The sequence below is a fragment of the Equus przewalskii genome, chromosome 28 (assembly GCF_037783145.1).
Source record: "Equus przewalskii isolate Varuska chromosome 28, EquPr2, whole genome shotgun sequence".
NCBI classification, from domain to species: Eukaryota; Metazoa; Chordata; class Mammalia; order Perissodactyla; family Equidae; genus Equus; species Equus przewalskii.
Genome location: NC_091858.1, coordinates 5177922 through 5204584, shown reverse-complemented (window position 1 = coordinate 5204584; position 26663 = coordinate 5177922). Strand labels below are relative to the sequence as shown.

The 26663-nt window shown below is 36.2% G+C and overlaps 2 protein-coding genes across 45 annotated transcripts in view; both read right to left on the bottom strand.

Annotated features, from left to right (window-relative positions):
• The window catches only part of LOC103543289 (disintegrin and metalloproteinase domain-containing protein 18-like), a 466882-nt gene that overhangs the window by 233804 nt on the left and 206415 nt on the right, over nt 1-26663 (bottom strand). The gene's annotated exons all lie outside the window — the stretch shown is intronic.
• Nucleotides 1-26663, bottom strand: part of LOC103544809 (disintegrin and metalloproteinase domain-containing protein 5-like) — a 160508-nt gene that overhangs the window by 56507 nt on the left and 77338 nt on the right. For all 37 annotated transcript variants that reach the window (XR_011534333.1, XR_011534332.1, XR_011534331.1 and 34 more), the window contains one exon: nt 6489-6687. Coding sequence is in view for 10 of the 37 variants with exons in the window: in XM_070598798.1 (XP_070454899.1) it covers nt 6489-6687 (199 nt within the window). In the remaining 27 variants the exon portion in view is untranslated. The remainder of the gene's footprint in view (nt 1-6488; nt 6688-26663) is intronic.

Below are 26663 nucleotides of genomic sequence, written 5' to 3'. Positions count from 1 at the left end.
TTAACTCTAGTATAAAGGTTAAAGGACAAAAGTATTAAAAGTAGCTATGGTTCCAACAATTTACTAATGGATATACCATATAAAAAGATGCAGCTCTCATTACAAGAAAAAACATTGTGTAACTATGTATGGTGACAGATGTTAACTAGACTTATTGTACTGATTATTTTGAAATATATACATTATGTTGTACACCTGATACTAATATAATATGTCAATTATACCTCAATTTAAAAAAATGATGTAGGGAGGAGAGAGTGATAACAGCATCATGGTGGAGTGAGCTCTTCCCTTAGACTCTCCCCCCAAGATACACCAAACAGGACATTCATAAACCAAGATATTCACACAACACAGAAAACATCTGAGAGGCCCACACAACAATACATCTGAAGGTGGAAGTGCTGGACTCCCTGGAGGAAGAGGAGGGAGGTGAAGGGATCTCCTCTCTCTCCTGAATGGCAGTGACCCAGGGTGCAGGACCATGCATGGCTCCAGGACAACCAATAAACCAAAGAAGAAATCAAAGGGGAAATTAAGAAATATCTTAAAACAAACAAAAATGGAAACATAACACACAAACACCTATAGGATGCTGCAAAAGCAATTCTAAGAGGAATTTTATAGCAATAAATGCCTACATTAAGAAAAAGGAAATATCTCAAGAACCTCATTTTACACCACAAGGAACTAGAAAAACAACAAACAAAGCCCAATGTTAGCAGAATAAAGTAAATAACAAAGATCAAAGTGGAAATAAATGAAATAGAGACAAGAAAACGGATAGAAAATAACAATGAAATTCAGAGCTATTTTTTTAAAAGATAAAGAATATTGACAAAACTTTAGACTAATTCAGAAAAAAAGAGGACTCAAATAAAATCAGAATTTAAAAAGGAGACAGTATAACTGATACTACAGAAATACAAAGGATCATGAGAGACTACTATGAATAATTGTACAAACTGGATAACCTAGAAGAAATGGATAAAATCCAAAAACACATATGGAACTATCAAGAATGAATGATGAAGAAATAGAAAATGTGAACAGACCAATAACAAATAAGAAGATTGCATCAGTAATCAAGAATGTCTCAACACAGGAAAGCCCAGGACCACATGGTTTCACTGGGGAATTCTACCAAACTTTTAAAGAATTAATGCAAATCCTTCCCAAACTCTTCCCAAAAAACTGAAGAGGCGAACACACTCCTAAACTCAGTTTATAAGGCCAGCATTATCCTGATACCAAAGCCAGAAAAACAATACTATAAGAAAAGAAAATTACAGATCAATAACCCCAAGAAGTACAGATGCTAAATCTCTCAAAATAATATTGGCAAACCAAGGTTAAAAACACATTAAAATGGTAATTAACCATGATCAAGTGGTATTGACTTATCCCTGGGATGCAAGGATGGTTCGATATATGCAACTCAATAAATATAATACACCACATTAATAGAACAAAAGATAAAAATGATACAATTATCTCAATAGATGCAGAAGAGGCATTTGATAATACTACATCCTTTCATGATAATAACACTCAACAAATTGAATATAGAAGGAACATACCTCAACGCAATAAAGGCCATATATGACAAATTCACAGCCAATGTCATATTCAATGGTGAAAGGTTGAAAGCTTTTCCTCTAAGATCAGGAAAAAGACAATGAGGCCTACGCTCACCACTCCTATTCAACACAGTACTGGAAATCCTAGCTAGAGCAATTAGGCAAGACAAAGAAACAAAAGCCTTCCAAAACAGAAAGGAAGAAATAAAATTACCTTTGTTTGCAGGTGATAGGATTTTATATGTAGAAAATCCTAAGACTCCATCAAAAAATTCTTATAATTAATAATTGAATTTAGTAAACTTGCAGGATACAAAATCAACATACAGTAGACAAGTTGTATTTCTACCCACTAATAACGAAACATTTGAAAAAGAAATTAATTAACCCCATTTACAATAGTATCAAAACATAAAATGTGTAGGAATAAATTTAACCACGGAGGTGAAATATCTGTACACTGAAAACAAGACTTTGATAAAAGAAATGAGGAAGACACAAACAAATGGGAGGATATCCAATATTCAAGTATTATAACAATTACATTGTTAAAATGGCCATATTCCCTAAAACCAACTATAGATTCAATGAAATTCCTATAAAAAATTCAATGGAATTTTTTACAGAAATAGAAAAAACAATCCCTTAAATTTTGTGGAGTCACAAAAGACCCCAAGTAGTCAAAGCAATCCTAAGAAAGAAGAACAAAGCCAGAGGCTTCACATTTACTGATTTCAAATTATACTACAGAGCTAGAGTGATCAAAACAGTATACTATTGGCATAAAAACAGACACTTGGACCAATGGAACAGAATCAAGAGTTCAGAAATAAACTCCATATATAAGTCCACTCATATTTGACAAGGGATCCAGGAAACTCAATATGGAGAGTAGAGTCTTTTCAATACATGGTGCCGGGAAAACTGGATAACCATAAGCAAAGGAATGAAATTGGACCCCTATCTTACACCACTGACAACAATGAACTCAAATTGGATTAAAGACTTAAACATAAGACCTGAAAAAATAACACTCCTAGAAGGAAATAGGGGGAAAAGTCTTTGACATCAGTCTGGCAGTAATTTCCTGGATATGACATTAAAAGCACAAGCAACAAAAACAAAAATAAATAAGTGGGACTACATCAAACTAAAAAGCTGCTGCACAGCAAATAAGCAATCAACAAAATGAAAAGGCAATCTACAGACAGGTAGAAAATATTTGCAAATCATATAGCTGATAAGGAATTCATATCCAAATTACATAAAGAACTCTTACAACTTAAAAGCAAACAAGTATAAACAAATAACTGGATCAGAATATGCGCAAAAGACCTGAATATATATCTTCCAAAGAAGACATATGAATGAATGGCCAATAGGTACATGAAAAGGTGCCAAACATCACCTATCATCAGGAAATGCAAATCAAAACCACATCTGATAGATTTGCCTTATCAAAAAGACAAAAGATAACAAGTGTTGGCAAGGATGTGGAGAAAAGGAAACATTTATACACTGTTGGTGGAAATGTAAATTGGTGCAATCACTATGGAAAATAGTATGGAGGTTTCTCAAAATCTTAAAAATAGAACCCCGATATGATCCATCAATCCTACTTCTAGGTATATATCCAAAAGAATTAAAAATTTAGATGTAAATGCACAAAATATGATGTTAAAAGAGTAAAACACTAATTGCTAATGGGCTTCAGAGTAAGGAAATAATGCAATAAAGCTTTAAAAACTTTTGGTTGGATTATTTTAAAAAATCTTAAAGGGAGAGAGTTTCCATACATCAAATGATTTGGGTTTTGTTTGTTTTTCCACAAATTTTTTATTGTGTTAAAATACACATAACATAGTTTACCATCTTAACCATTTTTAAGTGTAGAGTTCAGTGGCTTTAAATACATTCATATCATTGTGCAACTATCACTACCATTAATCCCCATAACTCTTTTCATGTTGTAAGACTGAAACTCTATACCTATTAAAAAATAACTCTCTATTTCTCCTTCCTCCAAGCCACTGGCAACGACCATTCTACTTTTTGTGTCTATGATTTTGACAATGCTAGGTATCTCATATCAGTGGAATCATACAGTGTTTATCATTTTATAACTGCTTTATTTCACTTAGCATAATGTCCTCCAGATTTATCTACGTTTAGCATATGGCAAAATTGCCATCCTTTTTAACTCTGAATAATATTCCATTGTTTGTACATACCACATTTTGCTTTGTCCATTCATTCATTGATGGACACCTGGGTTGCTTTCAAGTTTTAGCTATTGTGAATAATGCTGCTGTGAACATGGGTGTACAGATATCTCTCCCTGACAGTGCTCTCAATTCTTTTGTGGATATACTCAGAAGTAGACTTGTCGGGTCATATGGTAATTCTATTTTCAGTTGTCTGAGAAACCTCATACCATCTTCCACAGTGGCTGTACTATTTTACATTCCCACCAACAGAACACAAAGGTTCAAATTTCTCCACATTCTCACCAACACCTGTTGTTTTCTGTTTTTTCGATAGTAGCCATTCTAATGGGTATGAAGTGGTATCTTATTGTAGTGTTGATTTGCATTTCCCTATTGATTAGTGATGTTGAGCTTCTTTTTACATGCTTATTAACCAGTTGTATATCTTCTTTGGAGAAATGTCTCTTAAAGTCCTTTGCACATTTTTTGAATTGGGCTGTTTGTTTCTTGTTGTTGAATTTTAGGAGTTTTCTATATATTCTGATATTAATTTCTTATCAGCTATGTGACTTGCAAATATTTTCTTCCAACAAACAGGCAGAAAGCAATTAATAAGATGGCATTAGTAAGTCCTTATATTTGGGGTGAGAAAATTCTTTGTTGTAGGGATTGTTCTGTGAATTGTAGGTTGTTTAGCAGCATCCCTCACTTTTACCCTCTAGAAGCCAGTATCAATCCCACCCTACTCCTGAAAATCCAAAATGTCTGCAAGCATTGTGTCTAGTAGGCAAAGGGCATGAATGCTGCCAAATATGCTACAACGCACAGCACAAGCCCCTCTCCTCCACCTCTCACAACAAAAAACTGTCTGGCCTAAAATATCAATAATGCTAAGGCTGAGAATCCATAATGTAACTGTTGGGTTTGTAATCACATCACTTCAGGTGCCACACAACTCAATTTGGTGACAAATTCCCTTAATAATGTGACTTTACAACGAATGAGACTTTCTATCTTCTAGAGGACAGACATCACCATAAATTAAATAACACAAAAACTTTATCATCATTTATATCATGCCTAGAATAGGAAGTATCTACATGTACAGAAATAACACTGAAGAGCATGTTGTAGGGACTAGATTTTTACAAAAAGAAAATTTTGTAATGAGCTTAGAAAAAGGAAGTACATTTCTAATTAAAGTGTCTTTATTGACCTAATAGAAAAAACAACAGACTTACTACTGAAAATCAAGGTCCTTTATCAGAGATCTATAGATCTCTCTGCTTTAAATGATATTGCTTCATGAATAATGTCTTTCAATATTACAACCGCATAAGCATATTTTAGCCAGAAATCAATAATTTGGTGACATGTGATGACGTGTATTAGGTCTGTGGAATAAGATTTTTATTGGCTGTTGCCTATAAATCATATATGGTTTTTATCTTAGAAAGCTAATGCCGACTTCAGAATTATATCAAACCCTACTCAAGACCATTCTAGTTAATTAGTGTTTATAGATGACCCAGTCAAAGAATTACAATTAACTTGGAATGAAATACAATGATGATTTTGGGCAAATTTTCAACAGCTTCTTTTTTCCCCCAAGCTCTGCAGGAGGCTTACATAATGGGATTATTTTCCAAAAATAAGTACAAAAGCTGATTGATATACCCAGACTTATCATGTCCTAGATGCATTAACACAAGTGATCACTAGGATTGGACAGACAGTACTTCAAAATTAAGATGCTTTAGATGTTATACTTGCCTCTAAGAAGAAATGTGTACTATTTTGGGAGAAAACAGTTATACACCTGTCATTCTCACAGAGGGTTTTAAAATCACTTGAAATCCCTGCTAATACTAAAAGAACAGTAAATAAGTTAAATAACCTGGGGAACACCTGGCTGACATCCCACTACCCGGCTCTAAATTTATCTGGCTAGCACTGAGATTTATTTTCCTAGTTTTACTTGGGAAAATATTGAATCATAGATGTGGGGTACTTTTATGCTTCTCCTAATTTTACTGGTCATTTGTTTCTATTTCACCTATGTTTTAAATACTGCTTTCATGCAGCCATTGCCTTGCCAGATGGTGCAACTATTTCATCTCCTCCTTAAATGCCTGGCATTCATATTGACCTAGACAATACTTGAGTTCTCGCCTATGACCTGGCTAAAGAAGGCCTAAACAGAGGACTGAGAAAGAAAACTTTCACTCTCTCAAAGAACATGAACTGCATAAGTGCAGTAAATTTTATATTTCAATGAAGCTAATGCTCCACACATTTATAGGAAGCTATCAAACTGGACTAGATAGGTCATAAGCTGAAGCCCCCACTCACCAGCAAGCCTCTTTGAACAGATCCACTCTTGAAATCCAACAAATCAGTGATAGCCCTGCTTTGTTCTAGCAAAAACTCTTGTTTCATTTAAGTCTAAACTAAAGTCCACTATCACAAATTCTACATAATCTTCCAGGAAGCTGTATTTCCACTTGAGGTTTCTTCTTTGTGCAAAGGAGAATTCCATATAAATTCAGAATCAAGAATTTGATTTCCTTTAAAATCAATATGCACTATGCAAGACTTCACTCATTAACAACTTACATTTATACTTTTGTTCTATAGAATTGGATAACACAGCTTGGAATAATCAGAATTTAGGAACTAAGAAGAAAATTATGTTAATTACCTCTTCCGATTAAATCTGTACATTGTGCGTTAAACATCCGACATCGTCCTTCATAACAGTAGGCCTGACCTGAGTCACAAGATTGTCCATTGCGTGCAAAAGTGTCAGGCCCACAGTGTGGGGTAATCCCATTGCAATATTCAATGAAATCACAATCTGCATCAAATGATTTCCTACAAGGTATATTAGCTGGTTTTATCTAGCAGGGGAAAAGAATATAAGAAAATATCACCTATCAATGATACTCAAATTTTCTTTCTCTTCAGGCTTTAAATTTCCATTCATTTTTTCCTAAGTTGCTAAGAAGAATGAGGAAATTAAGTCTTCTTGAGAACTACTTAACCATTGCATACAAATTTAGGTGACTGAATTTATTGTGTATAAAGGAGTGGGTAATACTTATGAGAGACGTGAGAAACTCAAAGATAAATAAACTACCATAATTATAAAAAAGAATGTAAGAGCTAAAGAATTAATATAAAAATTACTTTACACCCACTATAGCTATGCTTACATGGGCAGCCTCTCGTTTCTCCTTATGCCATCCTTAAAGAAGAAATCAGCAACAATTTACAAAACAATAAATACACATCAGAATCATTTAGAAAACAGTTGGTAGTATTTAAAAGAAGATAACTGAAGGACAGATAGGAGAAGGTTTATTTCGCATACAACATTGCAAACAACTATAAAAAGAAAAACAAAATAAACTTCCCCAAGTATATATCTCTGATTTCTCAGCACTTATTCTTTAGATGATAGCTTCCAGGCTTTTTAACTTCTGTAGCCCCAAGTCCTCATGGCTATCATCACTATCCTATGCAAACTACATCAAATTTATTCTAGCTTTCAAAGCCCTAGGGGCCCACCTTTCACACTCACCCACCCCCTAAATGGGTTTTCTGTATACTTGTTCTCACTTTGTCAATAAGTATTTGCTACCTGTAGTAAATTTGACACAAATTCTCCAAGTGATAGGTGAGAAGACAAAACATAATACTTGTATCACCCAAGCTTAAGCAGTTAACATTCAAATCAAAACCAATGATCAAAATTATTTCAAAAGGAAAATACATTTAAGTATAACGAGAAAGTACTAATACTTTCTTCAGAATATGCTTCCTTTTACAAATGTGTATAAATGGCAATCTTTATTATAATTTCTTTTGTTATTGACTTTATTTTTTACAGTAGTTTAAGGATCACAGAAAATATGAGGGTGGAGTACAGAGATTTCCCATATAACCCCTGCCCCACACATGCAAAGCCTCCCCCATTATCAACATCTCCCACTAGAGAGGTACATTTGTTACAACTGATAAAGTTACATTGATACATCATAATCACTTCAAGTCCATAGCTTACATTAAAGTTTACTCGTGGTGGTGTATGGGCTTAGACAAACATATAATGACACGTATCTATTGTTATGGTATTACAAACAGTATTTTCGCTGCCCTAAAAGTCCTTCATGATCTGCCTATTCACCTCCCTGTCGGTCCCTGGCAACCACTGATCTTTACTGTCTCCATAGTTTTGCCTTTTCCAGAATGTCATTTATTTGGAATCATACAGTATGTAACATTTTCAGATTGGTTTCTTTCACTCAACTTCTTTTTCAATACTTAAAAGTACCAAGTTCCTCAAATGCTCTTTGAACCAAGTTTTATCATCCTAGTTACTCCTCCATTGAGGGGTGTTCATTTTTCTTTCCTCAGCTCTTTAATTCCCAAATGGCCCTAAAACTTTAAAATCGTTGACTCCTTGCTCCTTGAGTGTTTTCTCCTAACATGCTTTGATTTTGTTTTTTTTCTTAGTTTTCAATTTATTTTTATTCTTGACAAGACTGTGAGTTTGTGTATGTTATGTGTAATTCATGGTCAGGGCTGTGTCCCTTTACAAAACTGAACCAGGGATGGTGCGTTCATTTACTGCCTCTGACTACCACACCAGCCCTGACTGCAAAGTAAAGAAAGTACTGTGTATATCAGAACATAGTTACAGTTAACAAGAATAATTAAGACTATACTATGTCTGATAGTGTAAAAGAAGAGGAGAGTAACATCAGCAAGATGGCAGAGTAGGAGACTCCAGGCTGAACACCAACACAGAAACACCTATTTGAACAACTACCATGGATGAGAATACCTTTACTGGAGCCTAGGAATCCAAATGAAAGGTTCCCGTCCTCTAATGGAGAAATAAATCTAAGAGTAGCTGCACTGAAGAGGGTGAGAAGCACAGTTTCACTTTACCCACATCACCCCTCCCCAAAGGTGGCACAGCTCAATGCCAACAGGAATGATTTCTTCAACAGGGGAAAATGAAAGTGATATGAGAGCCTGGTTGCCCCAATCCTGTAAGACCCAGCCCAAGAAGCCCACTTTCGTCTCACCCCACCCAGAACATTGAGAGGATTGGTACAGTTGAATAGTGTGGGAACACCTAGGAGTAGGGAAAATGGATGGGAGCGCACAGAAACCAGTGTATGGATCACAACAACCAGCCACATATATTGACTGGCTCACAGACTCCACCAAGAGCCCCATCAAAGAACTAATAGGACACCTCACATGAAGACACCCACAACTAGCCAAGGAACACCCCCAGCACTCCACACACACACCCTGTAGCTGGCACATCACAATCACCAGCAGATGTTGCATGTGAGCCTCCAATAACAGTGTGAACAATCCTGCAAACAACACATGGATATCAGCAGTTGGCTTGACTCTGTTGAACTGGGAGAAAGTGCACAATCTTGAACACTTCAGGGCACTGCCTTAGGGAAAATAAATGGGGGGCTCTTCACACTTCGACTGGCTTTGTGGGATTGAGAGAAGGCATGCTACGCTAAGCTGCATCTGAATGAGAGAATAAGAGGAATGGAGTGAGCATACCCACAGAAGAGTTCTGAGAGACCCCAAAACTCTAGCTCAGCTGACTGGTGACTGGCTTCTTTCTCTCCCTAAGTGAGTGAATAAACACTGGAGAATATGGCTACTTCTTCAAATGTGAAGGCAGAAATGCAAAGCTTTAGTTAACATAAAGAATCAAGGAAATGTGACACTACTAAAGGAAGAAAATAAAGCTTCTAAGGGAGACCCCAAAGACATGGAATTGTACAAACTGCCTGACAAAAAATGAAAAATAATCATCTTAAGTGCAGTGAGAGCACAGATAGACAAAGAAAATCAAGAAAGCAATACAATAAGAAGTTTAACAAAGAGAAAAACAATTGAAAAAGGAACCAAACAGAAGTTCTGGATTTGAAGAATACAATGGCTGAACTGAAAATTTCCACATGAAGAGCTTCAAGAGCATAGTTGATCAAGCAGAACAAACAGGGAATTCAAAGGCAATCACTTGAAATTATCCAATCAAAGGAACAAAAAAGAAAAAGGAAAAAGAAACCCTATGGTACTTATCGGACAACATCAAAAGAAATACTTATATGCATTATGGGAGTACCAGAAGGAGTAGAGACAGAGAAAAGGGCAGAAAGCTTATTTAAAGAAACAATGACATAAAATTTCACAAATCTGGGGAGGGAAATATACATAAAGCCAAAAGAACACTGAACAGATTGAACATAGGGAGGTCTTCAAAAGAGATGTTACAAATAAATTATCACAAGTCAATGATGAAGAGAATTTTGAAGGCAGTAAGAGAAAAATGACTTGTTACATATAAGGGAACCCACATAAGACCATAAGCGGATTACTCAGCAGAAACCTTGCAGGCCAGGAAAGAGTGGGATGATACTTTCAAAGTGCTGAAAGAACAAAAGAAACTTTCAACCAAGAATACTATAGCCACTAAGCTGTCCTTCAGAAATGAAGAAGAGATAAGACTTTCCCAGAAAACCAAAAGCTGAAACAGTTCATTACCACTAGTCTCATCTTACAAAAAATGCTAAAGAGAGTTCTTCAAGTAGAAATGAAAAGATGCTAATTAGCAACGTGAAAACATATGAAAGTATAAGAATCACTATAAAGGCAAGTATATAGTCAAATTCAGAATACTCCAATACTGTAATATGGTGGTATGTAAATAACTTTTAACACTAGTATAAATAAGTTAAAAGACAAAAGTATAAAGAAAATAATTATACCTGCAAGAATGCATTCATGGATACACAATATAAAAAGATGTTAAAATATGACATTAATACCATAAAATGTGGAGGGAGAGAGGTAAAAGTGTAGAGGTTTTGTATGAGATCAAAATTAAGTTTTCAGCTTAAAATCAACTGTTAAAACAAAAAATTCTTTTTGTGTAAGCCTTGTGGTAATCACAAAGACAATACCTGTAGTCAATACAAAAATATAAAGGGAAACCAAAGTGTATCAGCCCCCCAAAAAGACATAAAATCACAAAGACAATGAGAAAGCAAAAAGGGGACAAAAGAATAGCAAAACAAATATAAAGCAATGAATAATATGGCAATAGCAAATCCTTATTAATAATTACTTTGAAAGTAAATGAATTATACTCAACAATCAAAAGACATAGAGTAGCTGGATAAATAAAAAAACAATATTCAATTATACACTACCTACAAGAGACTCACTTAAGCCATCAGGACACAGACAGACTGAAAATGAAGGGATGGAAAAAAATAATCCATGCGAATCGCAATCAGTGAGCAGGGAGGGCTACATATATATCAGATAAAATAGACTTTAAGTCAAAAACTGTCACAAGAGACAAAGAAGGTTATTTTATAATGATAAAGAGGTAAACTCAAGAGGATATAACAATTATAAATATATATGTACCCAACACCAGCATACCTAAATATACAATGCAAATATTAACAGAAACGAAGAGAGAAATAGTCACCCAAACAGTAATAGTATGTGACATCATTACCCCACTTTCAATATGGACCAGATCATCTATTCAGAAAAATCCATAAGAAAGCAGTGGATTTGAACAACACTAGACCTAACAGACCTAACAAACATATACAGAAGGTTCCATCCAACAGCAGTAGAATACCATTCTCCTCAAGTGCACATGGAACATTTTCCAGGATAGGTCATAGGTTAGGCCAAAAATCAAGTCTTAACAAATTTAAGAATGAGATCGTATCAAGCATCTTTTCTAACCACAATGATATAAAACTAGAAATAGCAGAACGAAAACTTGAAAATCCACAAATATGTAGAAACTAAACAAGATATTCTTGAGCAAACAATGTGTTAAAGTAGAAATCAAAAGGTATCAAAAATATCTTGAGACAAATACAAAATGGAAATACAACATTTCAAAAGTTAAGGGATGCAACAAAAGTGGTTCTGAAAGGAACATTCATAGTGACAAACACCTTAGATTAAAAAGAAGAAAGATCTCAAACCACCTATTCAAGGAACTAGAAAAAGAACAAACTAAGCTCAAAGTTGGCAGAAGGATGGAAATAAGTTTAGTGTAGAAATAAGTAAAATAGAAATGAGAAAAACAATAGAAAACATCAACAAAACTAAGAGGTGAGTTTTTTTCTTGTTTTCTGTGTTTTGGGTTTTTAAATTGAGTTCATAATAGTTTACATCAACGTGACATTTCAGTTATACATTATTTCTTGACTGTCACCACATAAGTGTTCCCCTTAACCCCCTATCCCCCCCAACCCCATTCCCCTAGTAGCCACTGAACTCTTTTCTTTGTCCAGGTACTTGTTTATATTCCACATATGAGTGAAATCATCTTGTGTTTCTCTTTCTCAGATGGGCTTACTTTGCTTAGCATAATTCTCTCTAGGTCCTTCCATGTTATTGCAAATGGGATGAATTTGTCTTCTTTTCTGGCTGGGTAGTATTCCATTGTATATATATGCCACATCTTCTTTATCCGATCATCAGTTGATGGGCACTCGGATTGCTTCCACGTCTTGGCTATTGTAAATAGTGCTGCAAGGAACATAGGGGTGCACATTTTACTTTGGATTGTTGATTTCAAATTGTTTGGGTAGATACCCAGTAGTCGGGATAGCTGGGTCATTGTAGTTCTATTTTTAGTTTCTTGAGGAAATCTCCATGCTGTTTTCCATAGTGGTTGCACCAGTTTGCATTCCCACCAGCAGTATGTGAGGGTTCTCTTCTCTCCACACCCTCTCCAAGGTTTGTTATTTGTAGTCTTAGTGATTATAGCCATTTTAACAGATAAGGTGGTATCTTAGTGTAGTTTTGATTTGCATTTCCCTGGTGATTAGTGATGTTGAACATCTTTTCACGTGTTTATTGGCCATCTGTATATCTTGTTTGGGAAAATGTCTGTTCATCTCCTCTGCCCACTTTTTGATCAGGTTGTTTGCTTTCTTATTGTTCAGCTGAGTGAGTTTCTTATATATTATGGAGATTAATCCCTTGTCAGATATATGATTTGCAAATATTTTCTCCCACTTGGTGGGTTGTCTCTTTGTTTTGATTTTAGTTTCTTTTGCATTGCAGAAACTCTTTAGTCTGATGAATTCCCACTTGTTTATTTTTTCTTTTGTTTCCCTTGTCTTAGAGGTCATGATATTTGAAAAGATCCCTTTTAGTTCGATGTCCAACAGTGTACTACCAATATTTTCTTCCAGAAGTTTTATAGTTTCAGGACGTATCTTCAAGTCTTTGATTCATTTGGAGTTTATTTTTGCATATGGCGTGAGATAGTGGTCTACCATCTTTCTTTTGCATGCGGCTGTCCAGTTTTCCCAACACTGTTTATTGAAGAGACTATCTTTTCTCCATTGTATGTTCTTGGCAGCTTTCTCGAAGATTGGCTGTCTGTAGATGTGTGCTTTTATTTCTGGGCTTTCAGTTCTGTTCCATTGATCGGTGTGCCTATTTTTGTACCAGTACCATGCTGTTTTGATCACTATGGCTTTGTAGTACATTCTGAAGTCAGGGATTGTGATACCTCCAGCTTTGTTCCTTTTTCTCAGGATTGCCTTAGCAATTTGGGGTCTTTGATTGTCCCGTATGAATTTTAGTATGCTTTGCTCTATTTCTGTGAAGAGTGTCATTGGGATTCTGATAGGGATTGAACTGAATGTGTGGATTCCTTTGGGTGGTATGGACATTTTAACTATGTTTATTCTTCCAATCCATGAGCAAGGAGTCTCTTTCCATCTCTTTAAGTCATTATCAATTTCTCTCAGTAATGTCTTATAGTTTTCATTGTATAAGTCCTTCAGCTCCTTGGTTAAATTTATTCCTAGGTACTTTATTCTTTTTGCTGTGAATGCAAACGGAATTATTTTCTTGAAATCTAAGAGCTGTTTTTTTAAAAAAGATTTTTTTTTTTAAATGGACAAACCTTTAGCTAGGCTAACTAAGAAAAAAGAGAAAAAACTCACACAAATTATAAACAAAAGAGATGATATCACAACAGATATCATAGAAATACGAAAGATCATAAGAGACTACAATTATACACCAACAAATTGTATAACCTATAAGAAATGGATAAATACCTTAAAACGACCTAACAAGATTGAATCATAAAGAAATAGAAAACCTGAGCATACAATAATGAGTAAGGAGATTGATTCAGTTATCAAAAATCTGCCAACAAAGAAAAGCCCAGGATCAGATGGCTTCACAGATGAATTCTACCAAACTTTAAAGGAATAATTAATGCCAATCCTTTTCAATCTCCTCCCAAAAATTTCCAAGGAAGGAACACTTCCAAACTCATTTTACAAGGCCAGAATTACCCTGATACCAAAGTCAAACAAAGACACCACAAGAAAAGAAAACTAAAAGCCAATGTAGTTTTGACCTGGTGAACATAGATGAAAAAATCTGCTACAAAATACTAGCAAACCAAATTTAACTGCACATTAAAAGGATAATACATCATGATCAAGTGGAATTTATTTCTATGAATCAAGGATGGTTGAACATATGCAAATCAATAAATGTGATACACCAGATTAACAAAATAAAGGATAAAAATAATATGATCATGTCAATAGCATACTTATGACTATGATTTATTATAGTCATGTGGAGAAAGCATTTAACAAAATTCAACATATCTTCATGATAAAAACTATCAACAACTTAAGTATAGAAGAAATGTATTTCAACATAATAAAGGCCATATATGACAAGCCCAAAGCTACCAAGACAAGGGTACCCTCTCTCACCATTCTTAGCACCTGGAAAATACTGGAAGTCCTAGCCAGGGCAATTAGGCAAGAAAAAGAAATCAAAGACATCCAAATTGGAAAGGAAGAAGTCAAATTGTCTCTGTTTGCAAATGATATTGTCCTATATAAAGAAAACCCTAAAGACTCCACCAAAAAACTGTTAAAATAATAAATCAATAATGTTGCAAGGTACAAAATCAACATAAAAAAATCAGCTATGTTTCTTTACACTAAAAATGAATGATCTGCAGAAGAAATTATGAAGAATCCCATTTACAATAGCATCAAACAGAATAAAATTCTTAGGAATAAATTTAATGAAGGAGGAATAAAATATATACACTGAAAACTACAAAACATTGATGAAACAAATTTATGAGGACACAAATAAGTGGAACGATAAACTTTGCTGATTTTGATTTGTATCCTTTTGCTGTAATAAATCATAGTCATGAGTATGCTACATGTTGAGTCCTGTAAGTCCTTCTACTGATTAATTAAACCTGGGGAAAGTACTGTAGACCTCTGAAAAAGGGAAGAATTGCCATCTTAACAATATCGAGTCTTCCAATCGTTCACATGGACTATTTCACCATTTACGTACATTTTTCATTTTTCTAAACAATGTCTTAAGTGTATGTTTTGTATTTATTTTATTGTGCATTCCCAGTATTTTTTGATGGCATTGTGAATGGAATTGTTTTCCTAATTTCATTTTCAGCTTATTCTCTGCTATCGTATAGAGATACAATTCATTTTTGTATAGTGATTGCATATCCTTTGATAAACTCATTTATTTGTTTTAAAAGGTATTTTTGGTAGATGTCTTAGGATTATATACATGCAGGATCATGTTGTCTGCAAATAGAATTCTACTTCTTCCCTTCCAAATTAGATGCCTTTTATTTCTTTTTATTACCTTACTGGACTCTCTAGAGTCTCCAGTACAATGTGTAATAGAAGTGACGAGAGCCTACATCATTGCTTTTTTCTGATTTTAGGTGGAAAGCACTCAAGCTTTTGTCATCAGTATGACGTTAGCTGTACGTTTTTCATAGATGCTCTGTATCAGGTTGGGCAACTTCTTTCTTATTTCTGATTTTTCGATAATTTCATAATGAGTGGGTAATACATTTCACTACATCATTTTTCTGCATCTTATGAGATGATCATGTGTTTTCCATTATTTGATTAATATGGTGTGTTACATTAATTAAACCAACCTTGCATTCCTGAGATAAATTCTGCTTGGTCATGGTGGATAATCCTCTTCCACTTTCCAATTAGAAAAATCCTAAATTTTTCTGGATTTTGTTTGTAATTTTTTAAGGATTTTTGCATCCATATTCATGAAGAATATTGATCTATAGTTTTCTTGTGATACCTTCATCTGGTTTTGGTATCAGGGTCATGTTGTCCTCATAAAAGGAGTTTAAAAGTGTTCCTTTCTCTTATTATTTTGTGGAAGAGATTGTGGAATACGGGTATTATTTCTTATTTAAATTTTTGATAGAATTCACCAGTAAAGCCACCTGGACCTGGGCTCTTCTTAGTACAAACATTTTAAGTTACTAGTTCAATTTCTATTCTTTTCTATTCAGATTTTCTCTTTCTTCTTAAGTCAGTTTTGGTAATTTGGGTCTTTCTAGGAATTTTCCAATTTCATTTAAGTTGTCTAACTGTTTAGTATATTTCCTTATAATTTTGAAAATTCTGTAAAGTCAGTACGGATTCTCCCTTTTCATTTCTAATTTTGGGATGTTATCCCTCTTTTTTTCTTAGTCTAGGTGAAAGTTTGCCCATTTTTGTTGATTTTTTTTCAAAGATGCAATTTTAGTTTCACTGATTTCCTCTCAACCTTTTCTCCTTCCTTATGCTTGCCTTGGATTTAAGTTGCTCTTCTTTTTATAGCTTTTTAAGGTACAAGGTTAGATGGTTGATTTGAATTATTTCTTGTTTTCTAATATAGGTATTTAAAGCTAAAAATTCCCTTCTAAGCACTGCTTTACATGCCTGCCATACATTTTCATATGTTGTTTTTAGTTCTCATTCAGTTCAAAATATTTCTAATGTTCCTTGTGATTTCCGCTTTGACAAACTGATTAAGAGAAATGTGTTTAATTTCTAATATTTGTGGATTTATTACATTTCCTTCATTTGCTGATTTCTAATTTAATTTTATTGTCATCAGAAAATGAACTTTGTATGATTTCAGTCTTTGAAAATATATTTAGACTGGTTTTATAACTTAGCATGTGGGCCATCCACAAAGATGTTCAATGCGTGCTTGTAAATAATGTGCATTCTGCTGTTGCTGAGTGGTATTCATTAGATGTCAATTTGGTAAAGTTGTTTAATAGTATGGTAAAGATATTATATATCCTTGATGATTTTTAGTCCAGTTGTGGGAGACCCTGAGCCAGAGGACTCAGCAAAACTACACTCAGATGCCTGAACCAAAGAAACGGTTTAAGTTTGGAGGTAATTTGTTATGCAGTAATAGGTAAGTAATATATCATGACCTTAAAAATCTGGCCCTTGCCTGTCTCTCTGACCCCTTCTATCTTAGTATGCATTCCGCACAAAACAGAGCTTGAGTTAAAACTTATATCCTAATGCTTCAGTAAGAGAGTCACACAAACTAGGCCCAATACACTATTTCTCTCCCTATCAGTCATTAAATTTTAAGAGCATAACAAGACACTTTTCTTCCTTTATTAATTTCCCATTCTCAAGATCTTTCCATTGCTTCTATTTTACATGAATCTTCAACACCAGTTCTTCTCCTTGTCATTTAGGTATTAGCTCAAATGTCACCCCTTAGAGAGACCACCTTTCTGTTTACTCTGGCTAAAATATGCCCTCACTCACTCCTTATTCTATTACACTATTTTATTTTTAAATCCCTTATTAGTATCTGAAACTATCTTTTTTAATGTTTGTTTGCTTAAAGATTAATTCTCTGTAATGCCTCAACTAGACAGTGTGGGGTAAACTATTTTCTGAATTAGTGAGTGAATAAACAATTACAAGCTGCAAACAAATTGTAAATGTGTTTGCTCCTAATTCCAACCTTTTATTTCATCCAAATTTCGCTGAGTTTTGATCTGCAAATTTCTGTGGTTGTTTTCTCTGTACTTTGTTGCTGTACATTAGTTTTACGGACATGAGTAACTACAGTGATGTTTAGCTGCCACATTTAACTGGAATCCACCAGTTTTTCTTTGCTATCGATTAAGAAAACTGTGTTTTCAGTTCTATCGTTTTTTCTCTATTTTTCCTCCTGCTCTAATCCTTGAATTTGGCTTTATCTTCTTATATTTGTCTTCTAATTCTATGATTAATTCAAGCCACAGAAATTTGAGTATTTGCTAAGTCTGGTGCTGTTTTATCTTTAAATTGCAGTTTACCTATGATCATTCTTCATTTCATCTATCTTTAATTTTATAGTGTTAAGTTTCTTTCTTAATTCAAAAAGGTCAAGCCTTGCCATTTTATGAGAATGGCAATTTCCTGAAATTGCTTCTGGATCCCAACTTAATTTTGAAAGCATTCTCAGAGAGTGATATCAGAAGATGGTGGAATAAGAATCCCCCTGCTCCTATTTCTCCTTAGCAACAATAACTTGACAACAATCCATGGACAAACACATCTTTCTGGGAGCTTTGGGATCCAGGTACATGGTGAAATTCTAGTGGAGTCTAAGACTGAGGAGAGACAATTTGAAAAGGCAGGCCCTCACCCAGGCAGATACCTAATGCATACGGTCTCAGGTAAAGATATGGAAACAGCTCCATATCCCTGAGGACTCAGCTATAGCCCTGTTTAGCCATGATCCTTCCAAAAGCACCATATGCCAAGTGACCCAGGAGGACTCACATCCAGCCATGCCACAGGTAACAGTCCCAAATATGGACCCTGAAATACCCGTGAATTGGCCATGATCCAGGAGCACTTGTAGGTGAGCACACCAAACTTAGTTTGACTGTAGATTTTGAAACGTCCATGTAACTTGGCTCTAGCTTCTGCCAGCTGCAGTTTGAAAACAGTCCTACTGGCCTGTAACTATGCAGGAGACACTCCCAATACACCACCAAAGATCCAGAATGGGCCCAATACTCAGCTCCAGCACAGCACCCCATCCCCTAGTCACAGTCCCAAGCAGTCCAGTTGGCCCTGGGTCCTAGCAGGAAACACCGCCATCTCTGTCTAGGAGTCCAGCAAGGGGTCCATATTAGATGCCAGCCCCTATCCAGCTGCAATCCACTAATAGTCCTGCTGGCAAAGGGACCCAGCAGGAGACTCTCCTGTCTTCATCCCTGGAGATCCTGTAAGGTCCCTATACTCGGCTTCAGCCTCTCACAGTCCTAGTACATGAACAGTTCTGCTGGTGCAGGGACCCAGCAGGAGACATTCCAGAATATACCTAAAAAGATCCTGAAATGGCCCAACACTTGGATCCAGTCACTCTAGCCATGGTCAGAGAGCTGTCTCATCCACCCAGAGACCTGGCAGGAGACACATCCATCTATGTCTCTAGAGCCAGGTCTGCAGACTTCAGTTATGGTTGTGGACCCTGAAACAGCCCAGGGACTCATTTCCAGCCACTTAAAGACATGGTCAGGGCCAGTCCTGTCCACATGGGAACTCACTCTGTGATCTGGCAGGAGCCTCCTAGGAATGTGGTGGGAGTCATACCCATCCACATAACTAGTAACAGTCCCCTGTATGAACACTCAACTGTGGACCCTTAACTAGGCCCTTGTCCCAGTGTCACCTTACTAAACAAGGTACTGGAGGGAGTCCAATACACCCGGGAAACAGACAGGATTCATGCCTGCCCAAAATCCTAGTAACAAGCCCACCAACTGCATACCCCACTACAGACCCAGAAACAGCTTTGTAAACTGGCTCCAACTCAGCATGATTGTAATTCTGGAGGTAATCCCATCAGCCCAGGAACTAGCAGAAGATCTTTACCTGCAGAAACCTGTAGAAGTCTGTAGAGACAGAAAGAGGTGTTTGCTCTTTCAAATCTGCAAACACCAAACCAAGGCTACACAAATCACAAAGAATCAGGCACCTATTACACCAGTAAATGAAACTAATAAAGCTCCAGTAACTAACCACAAAGAAATAAAGATCTATGAATTGCTTTACAATAATTCAAAATAATCATCATAAAGAGACTCAATGGAATACAAGAGAACACAGAGAGACAACCAAATGAAATCAGGAAAACATGCAAGAACAAAAAGAAGTAAGAAAGAAATAGAAACCTATTAGAAAGAACCAAACAGAAATCCTAGAACTTAAGAAAACAGTAACAGAAATGAAAAACTTAATAAAGGGATTCAACAACAGGTTGATCATGCAGAAAAAAGAATAAGTGAACTTTAATACTGTTGATTTGAAATTAGCAAGTTAAAGGAACAGACAGAAAAAACAAGGAAAAAGAGAGAATAAAGCCAACATGAATTATAGAACTTCATTAAGCAAATGAACATTCATATCATGGGAGTCTCTGAAGGGGAAAACAGAGAGAAAGATTAATTAAAGAAATAATAGCTGAAAAGTTGCCAAATCTTGAGAGAGATATGGACAGCAAGGAACAGAAAGCTCAAAGGACCCCAAGCAAAAATTACCATGGATACAAAACTTAAAACTGGACAAAAAGAACCCCCACAACAAGGGACTGTCCTGACTAAGGTGGAAGAAGCAGAAATTCCTGCTGGAGAGAAAAAAGCCACCTTTGGGAGCAGTGGAATTTTGCAGCTGGCCAGGTGGCAGCCACCCTAAGGCACACAGCCCATCCTGGAGGAATGAGGTCCAGAGCAGGGGCAGATACTGCTATAAGCATCCTTCAGACTCAGCCCAACTGAGACAAGGGTCTTACTATCTGACTTCACTGGCAATTAACTGCAGCAGGCAATAACCCCAGAAAATCTATCAGAGGGAAGTCAAAAAGACCCACATCTTAAAGGGCCCACACACAAACTCACCTTTCTCAGCAACTTAAAATCACCAGAGAGAAGGCTGACAGTCATTTGTTGAAAAGAGACTCACCTGGTGAGCTCTAGGGGCATCTCAGGGAGAGGAGAGACCTCTCTGAAGACTGAGGCATTGGTGGGGGCCATTGTTCTGACCTGGTCCAGGCATGCTGACAGACCCCAGCAGACACCATCAAGGTTCTTCACCTGGTCTGTTAGCAGAGGGGTCTGCCTCACCCACTAGAGTGCAGATTTAATCCAGTTCAGCCAGGGCAGGCACCCCACCCTAGGTACTGGCCCTGCCCAATAGCAAGCCCTCAGGCTACTTGTCAGCCTGCATTGACTGGGTGCCTTGTTCCTCTATAGGCAGGCGAGTGTGTCTGCCTCTGTGGGGCAGGGCCTCTGTGAGGACCAGGTGAACTGTGGGGGGCATTGGTGGAGAGGAGGGGGCCTCTGCAGTGGGGCATTGGGGTATGCTCCAGGGGGGTGGGAAGTGTGCATGGACCAGGACTGTGTTGACGGCATGTGTGGTCCCGTGGCAGGGTGAGGCCTATCAGTAGCAGAAGAGCTGTGCTTCACAAATAGCCATAAAAAGGATCAGCCCCATATTCCAAAGCCTGAAACCATTGAGTGTTCACATGCTTAGGGCCAGCCCCATTCAGAAGCACTCCTAAGAGAACTGACAACAGCCTTCTAGGCCTGTGGCCTACAGCAACTGTAAGCCCCTGAGCCTAGCAAGCAGCTACAGTGTGTAGCTAACCAATTAACAGGAAAACTGCAACAGGAGTGTGCTGTCAGACCTTGTAGCCAATGGTGCTGAGGCTCCCCAAACTGGATTTACAAACAGCTGGCCAGGGAAGGAGAGACTAGACATCCTAGGTACCTGCATAAGAGCAGCCCTGCCACAGCAGAAGGACACAAGCAGCCCACAAAGGGGTCACTCCTGGATCATTTCAACTGGTGATGAGAGGAAAACACACTGCTAGGCCTCTAAAGGGATCTCTTACATAAGGCCAATTCTCCAAGGTCAGGAGACATAGCCAACTCACCTAATACATAGAAATAGGCACAGAGAAAGAGGCATAATGAGGAGACAAAGGAATAGATTCCAAGCAAGGGAACAGGACAAAACCCCAGAAAAAGGACTAAATGAAACAGAACTAAGCAAACTACCTGACAAAGAGTTTAAACAAAATCTCATAAGGATACTCACACATACTGAGAGGAGACTAGATGAACACAGTGAACTCATCAACAAAGAACTGGAAAATATAAAAAAAGAGCCAATCAGAAATGAAGAATACAATACTAGAAATGAAAAATTCACTAGAGGCACTCAATAGCAGAGTAGACGATTCAGAAGAATGGATCAGTAGATAGAGGAAAGACTAGAGGAAATCACCAAAGCTGAACAGAAAAAAGAAAAAAGAATTAGACAGAATGAGAACAGTCTAGGAGAAACCTGGGACAATATCAAGGGCACTAACATTCATATTATAGGTGTCCCAGAAGGAGAAGAGAGACAAAGGGGCAGAAAATTTATTCCAAGAAATAATAGATGAAAATTTTCCTAACCTAAGGAAGGAAACAGACATCCAAGTACAGGATGCACAGAGAGCTCCAAACAAGATAAGTCACAAGAGGCCCACACCAAGACACATTATAATTAAAATGTCCAAAATTAAAGATAAAGAGAGAATCCTAAAAGCAGCAAGAGAAAGGCAACATGTGACATACAAAGGAAAGCCCATAATGCTAGCAGTGGACTTCTCAGCCAAACCCTACAGGTGAGAAGAGAATGGCATGATGTATTTAAAGTGATAAAGGAAAAAACCTCCATGCAAGAATACCCTATCCAACAAAGTTGTCATTCAGAATGAAAGGAGAGATAAAGAGTTTCACAGAAAGCAAAAATTAAAGGAGTTTATCACCAAGAAACCAGTTCTTCAAGAAACGCTGAAGGGAGTTATTTAAGTGGGAAAGTGATGACCACAAATAGGGATAAAAACATTATTAAAAACATCAAAAATTCCCAGGCAATAAAATCACTGGTAAAGGTACAAATGTACTAAAGGTAGCAGATCAACAACCTGTGAAGATAATATGAAGTATGAAAGATAAAACACAAAAGTACTAATACGACCTATTTCAATGATAAGAGGGTAATGGGTAGACACAATCAAGAGATTATATATGATTTCAAAAACACAAAATGTGGGAATAAGGAAGTGAAAAAGTAGAGCTTGTAGAAACAGGTCAAGCTAAACAGTCTATGAACTCAATATAGAGTGTTATATACATAGAATATTAAATAGGATCCTCATGGTAATTACAAATCAGTAATCTATAATAAGCAAATAAATAAGACAAAAGAAATCAAACATATTACTAAGAAAGCCATCAAACCAAAAGGGAAGAGAGCAAGAGAAAACTAAAGGAACAGAGAAGAATTACTAAAACACCAAGAAAAAAGTAACAAAATGGCAATAAATACATCTTTGTCAATAGCTACTTTAAATGTAAATGGACTAAATGCTCCAATCAAAAGGCATAGGGAGGCCAACTGGATAAAAAAAAAAAAACATATATATGCTGCATCCAAGAGACACACTTCAGACCTAAAGACACAAACTGAAAGAGAAAGGATGGAAAAAGATATTTCATGCAAATGGCAAAGGAAAGAAAGCGGGGGTACCAATACTTATATCAGACAAAATATACTTTAAATAAAAACTGTAACAAGAGACAAAGAAGGGAACTACTTAATGTTAAAGGGAACAGTCCAACAAGAAGGTATAACACTTGTAAATATCTATGCACTCAACATAGGAACACCTAAATATATAAAGCAATTATTAACAGACATAAAAGGAAAAATAGACAGTGACACAATAAGACAAGGGCACTTTAAGACTCCACTTACACCAATGGATAGATCATCCAAACAGAAGATCACTAAGGAAACACTGGCCTTAAATGACACATTTGATCAGATGGACTTAGTGGCTATATATAGAACATTCCATCCAAAAACCACAGAATACACCATCTTTTCAAATGCACATGGAACATTTTCCTGGATTGATCACAAAAAATGTACCAATAAATTTAAGAAGACTGGAATAATACCATGCATCTTTTCTGACCACAAAGTTATGAAACTAGAAATCAACTACAGGAAGAAAACCAGAAAAGCCAGAAAAATGTGGAGATACAATAAAATGCTAATGAACAACGATTGGGTCACTGAAGAAATCAAAGGAGAAATCAAAAAATGCCGGAGACAAATGAAAATGAAACTACATCATGTCAAAATCTATGAGATACAGCAAAAGTGGTTCTAGGAGGGAAGTTTATAGAAATTCAGGCCTACCTCAACAAAGAAGAAAAATGCCAAATAAACAATCTAACAGCACATCGAAAGGTACTGGGAAAAGAAGAACAAATGAAGCCCAAAATCAGCAGAAGGAAGGAAATAAAAATCAGAGCAAAATAAAGGACTAAAAAACAATAGAAAAAATTATTGAAACCAAGAGGTTTTTCTTTGAAAAGATAAATGAAATTGACAATCCCTTAGATAGACTCCCCAAGCAAAAAAGAGAGAAGGCTCAAATAAATAAAATCAGAAATGAAAAAGGAGAAATTACAATGGACACCTCAGAAATACAAAAGATAATAAGAGAATATGATGAAAAGCTATATGTAAACAAATTGGATAATCTAGAAGAAATGGATAAATTCTTAGAAACGTACAACCGTCCAAGACTGGACCAAGAAGAAGCAGAAAATTTGAATAGACCGATCACCCATAAGGAGATCGAAACAGCAATCAAAAACATCCCTCAAAATAAAAGTCCAGGACCAGATGGCTTCCCTGGTGAATTCTACTAAACATTCAAAGAAGACTTAATACCTGTCCTTCTCAAACTCTTCCAAAAAATTGAAGAGGAGGGAAAGACTTCCTAACTCATTCTACAAAGCCAACATTATCCTGATACCAAAACTAGATAAGAAGAACACAAAAAAAGAAAATTACAGGCCAATATCACTGATTAACAGGGATGCAAAAGTCCTCAACAAAATACTAGCAAATTGAATACAACAATACATTAAAAAGATCATGCATCACGATCAAGTGGGTTTCATTCCAGGGATGCAAGCATGGTTCAACATCCACAAATCTATCAACATGATACACCACATTAATAAAATGAAGAATCAAAATCACATGATCATCTCAATAGATGTAGAGAAAGGATTTGACAAGATACAGCATCCATTTATGATTAAACACTCTAAATAAAATGGGTATACAAGGAAAATACCTCAACATAATAAAGGCCATATATGACAAACTCACAACAAATATCATTCTCAATGGAGAAAAACTGAAAGCTATCCCTCTAGGAAGAGGAACCAGACAAGGATGCCCACTGTTACCACTCTTATTTAACATAGTATTGGAAGTCCTAGCCAGAGCAATTAGGCAAGAAAAAGAAATAGAATGATTCATATTGGAAAAGAAGTGAAACTGTCACTCTTTGCAGACGACATGATTTTATACCAAGAAAACTTTAAGGATTCCACTAAAAAACTTTTAGAAATAATAAATGAATACAGTCAAGTTGCAGGATACAAAATCAATATACAAAAATTGGGTGGTTTCTATACACTAACAACGAAGTAGCAGAAAGAGAAATTAAGAACACAATCCCATATACAGTTGCAACAAAAAGAATCAAATATCTAGGAATGAACTTAACCAAAGCCGTAAAAGTTCTGCACACCAAAAGTGTAAAACATTGTTGAAAGAAATCCAAGAAGACACAAAGAAACGGAAAGACCTTCCATGCTCTTTGATTGGAAGAATTAACATACTTAAAATATGCACAATTCCTAAAGCAATCTACAGATTCAACATAATCCCTACCAAAGTTCCAACATTTTTCACAGAAATAGAACAAAGAATCCTAAAATTTATATGGAACAACAAAAGATCCCAAATAGCTAAAGCATTTCTGAGAAAAAACAACAAAGCTGGAGGTATCACACTTCCTGATTTCAAAATATACTACAAAGCCATAGTCACCAAAACAGCACAGTAGTGGCACAAAAACAGACACACAGATAAATGGGACAGAATTGAGAGCCCAGAAATAAACCCACACATTTATGGACAGCTAATATTCAACAAGGGAGCCAAGAGCGTACAATGGAGAAAGGAGAGTTTCTTCAATAAATGGTGTTGGGAAAACTGGACAGGCACAAACTGGACAGGCACAAGCAAAAGAATGAAAGTAGACCATTCCCTTACACCATGCACAAAAATCAACACAAAATGGATAAAAGACTTGAATATTAAGACCCGAAACCATGAAACCTCTAGAGGATAACATAGGTAGTACGTTTTTGACATCAGGGTTAGCAGCATATTTTCAAGTACCATGTCCAACTGGGCAAGAGAAACAAAAGAAAAAATGAACAAACGCAAATACATCAAACTAAAAATCTTCTGCCCAGCAAAGGAAATCATCAACAAAACAAAAAGACAACCTAACAATTTGGAGAAGATATTTGCAAACCATATATCAGATAAGGGGTTAATATCCAAAACATACAAAGAACTCATACAGCTCAACAGCAAGGAAACCAACAACCCAATTAAAAAAAAACGGGCAAAAGATCTCAACAGAGATTTCTACAAAGAGGATATAGAGATGGCCAAAAGGCCTATAAAAAGATGCTCAACATCATTAGCTATCAGGGAAATGCAAATCAAAACTACAATGAGATATCACTGCACTGCGGTCAGAATGGTTATAATTAACCAGACAGGAATCCACAAGTGTTGGAGAGGATGTGGAGACAAGGGAACCTTCATACACTGCTGGTGGGAGTGCAAACTGGTGCAGCCACTGTGAAAGCAGTATGAAATATCCTCAGAAAATTAAGAATACATCTACCATGTGATCCAGCTATCCTACTGCTGGTTATTTATCCAAAGAACTTGAAAACACAAATGCATAAAGATACATGCAACCC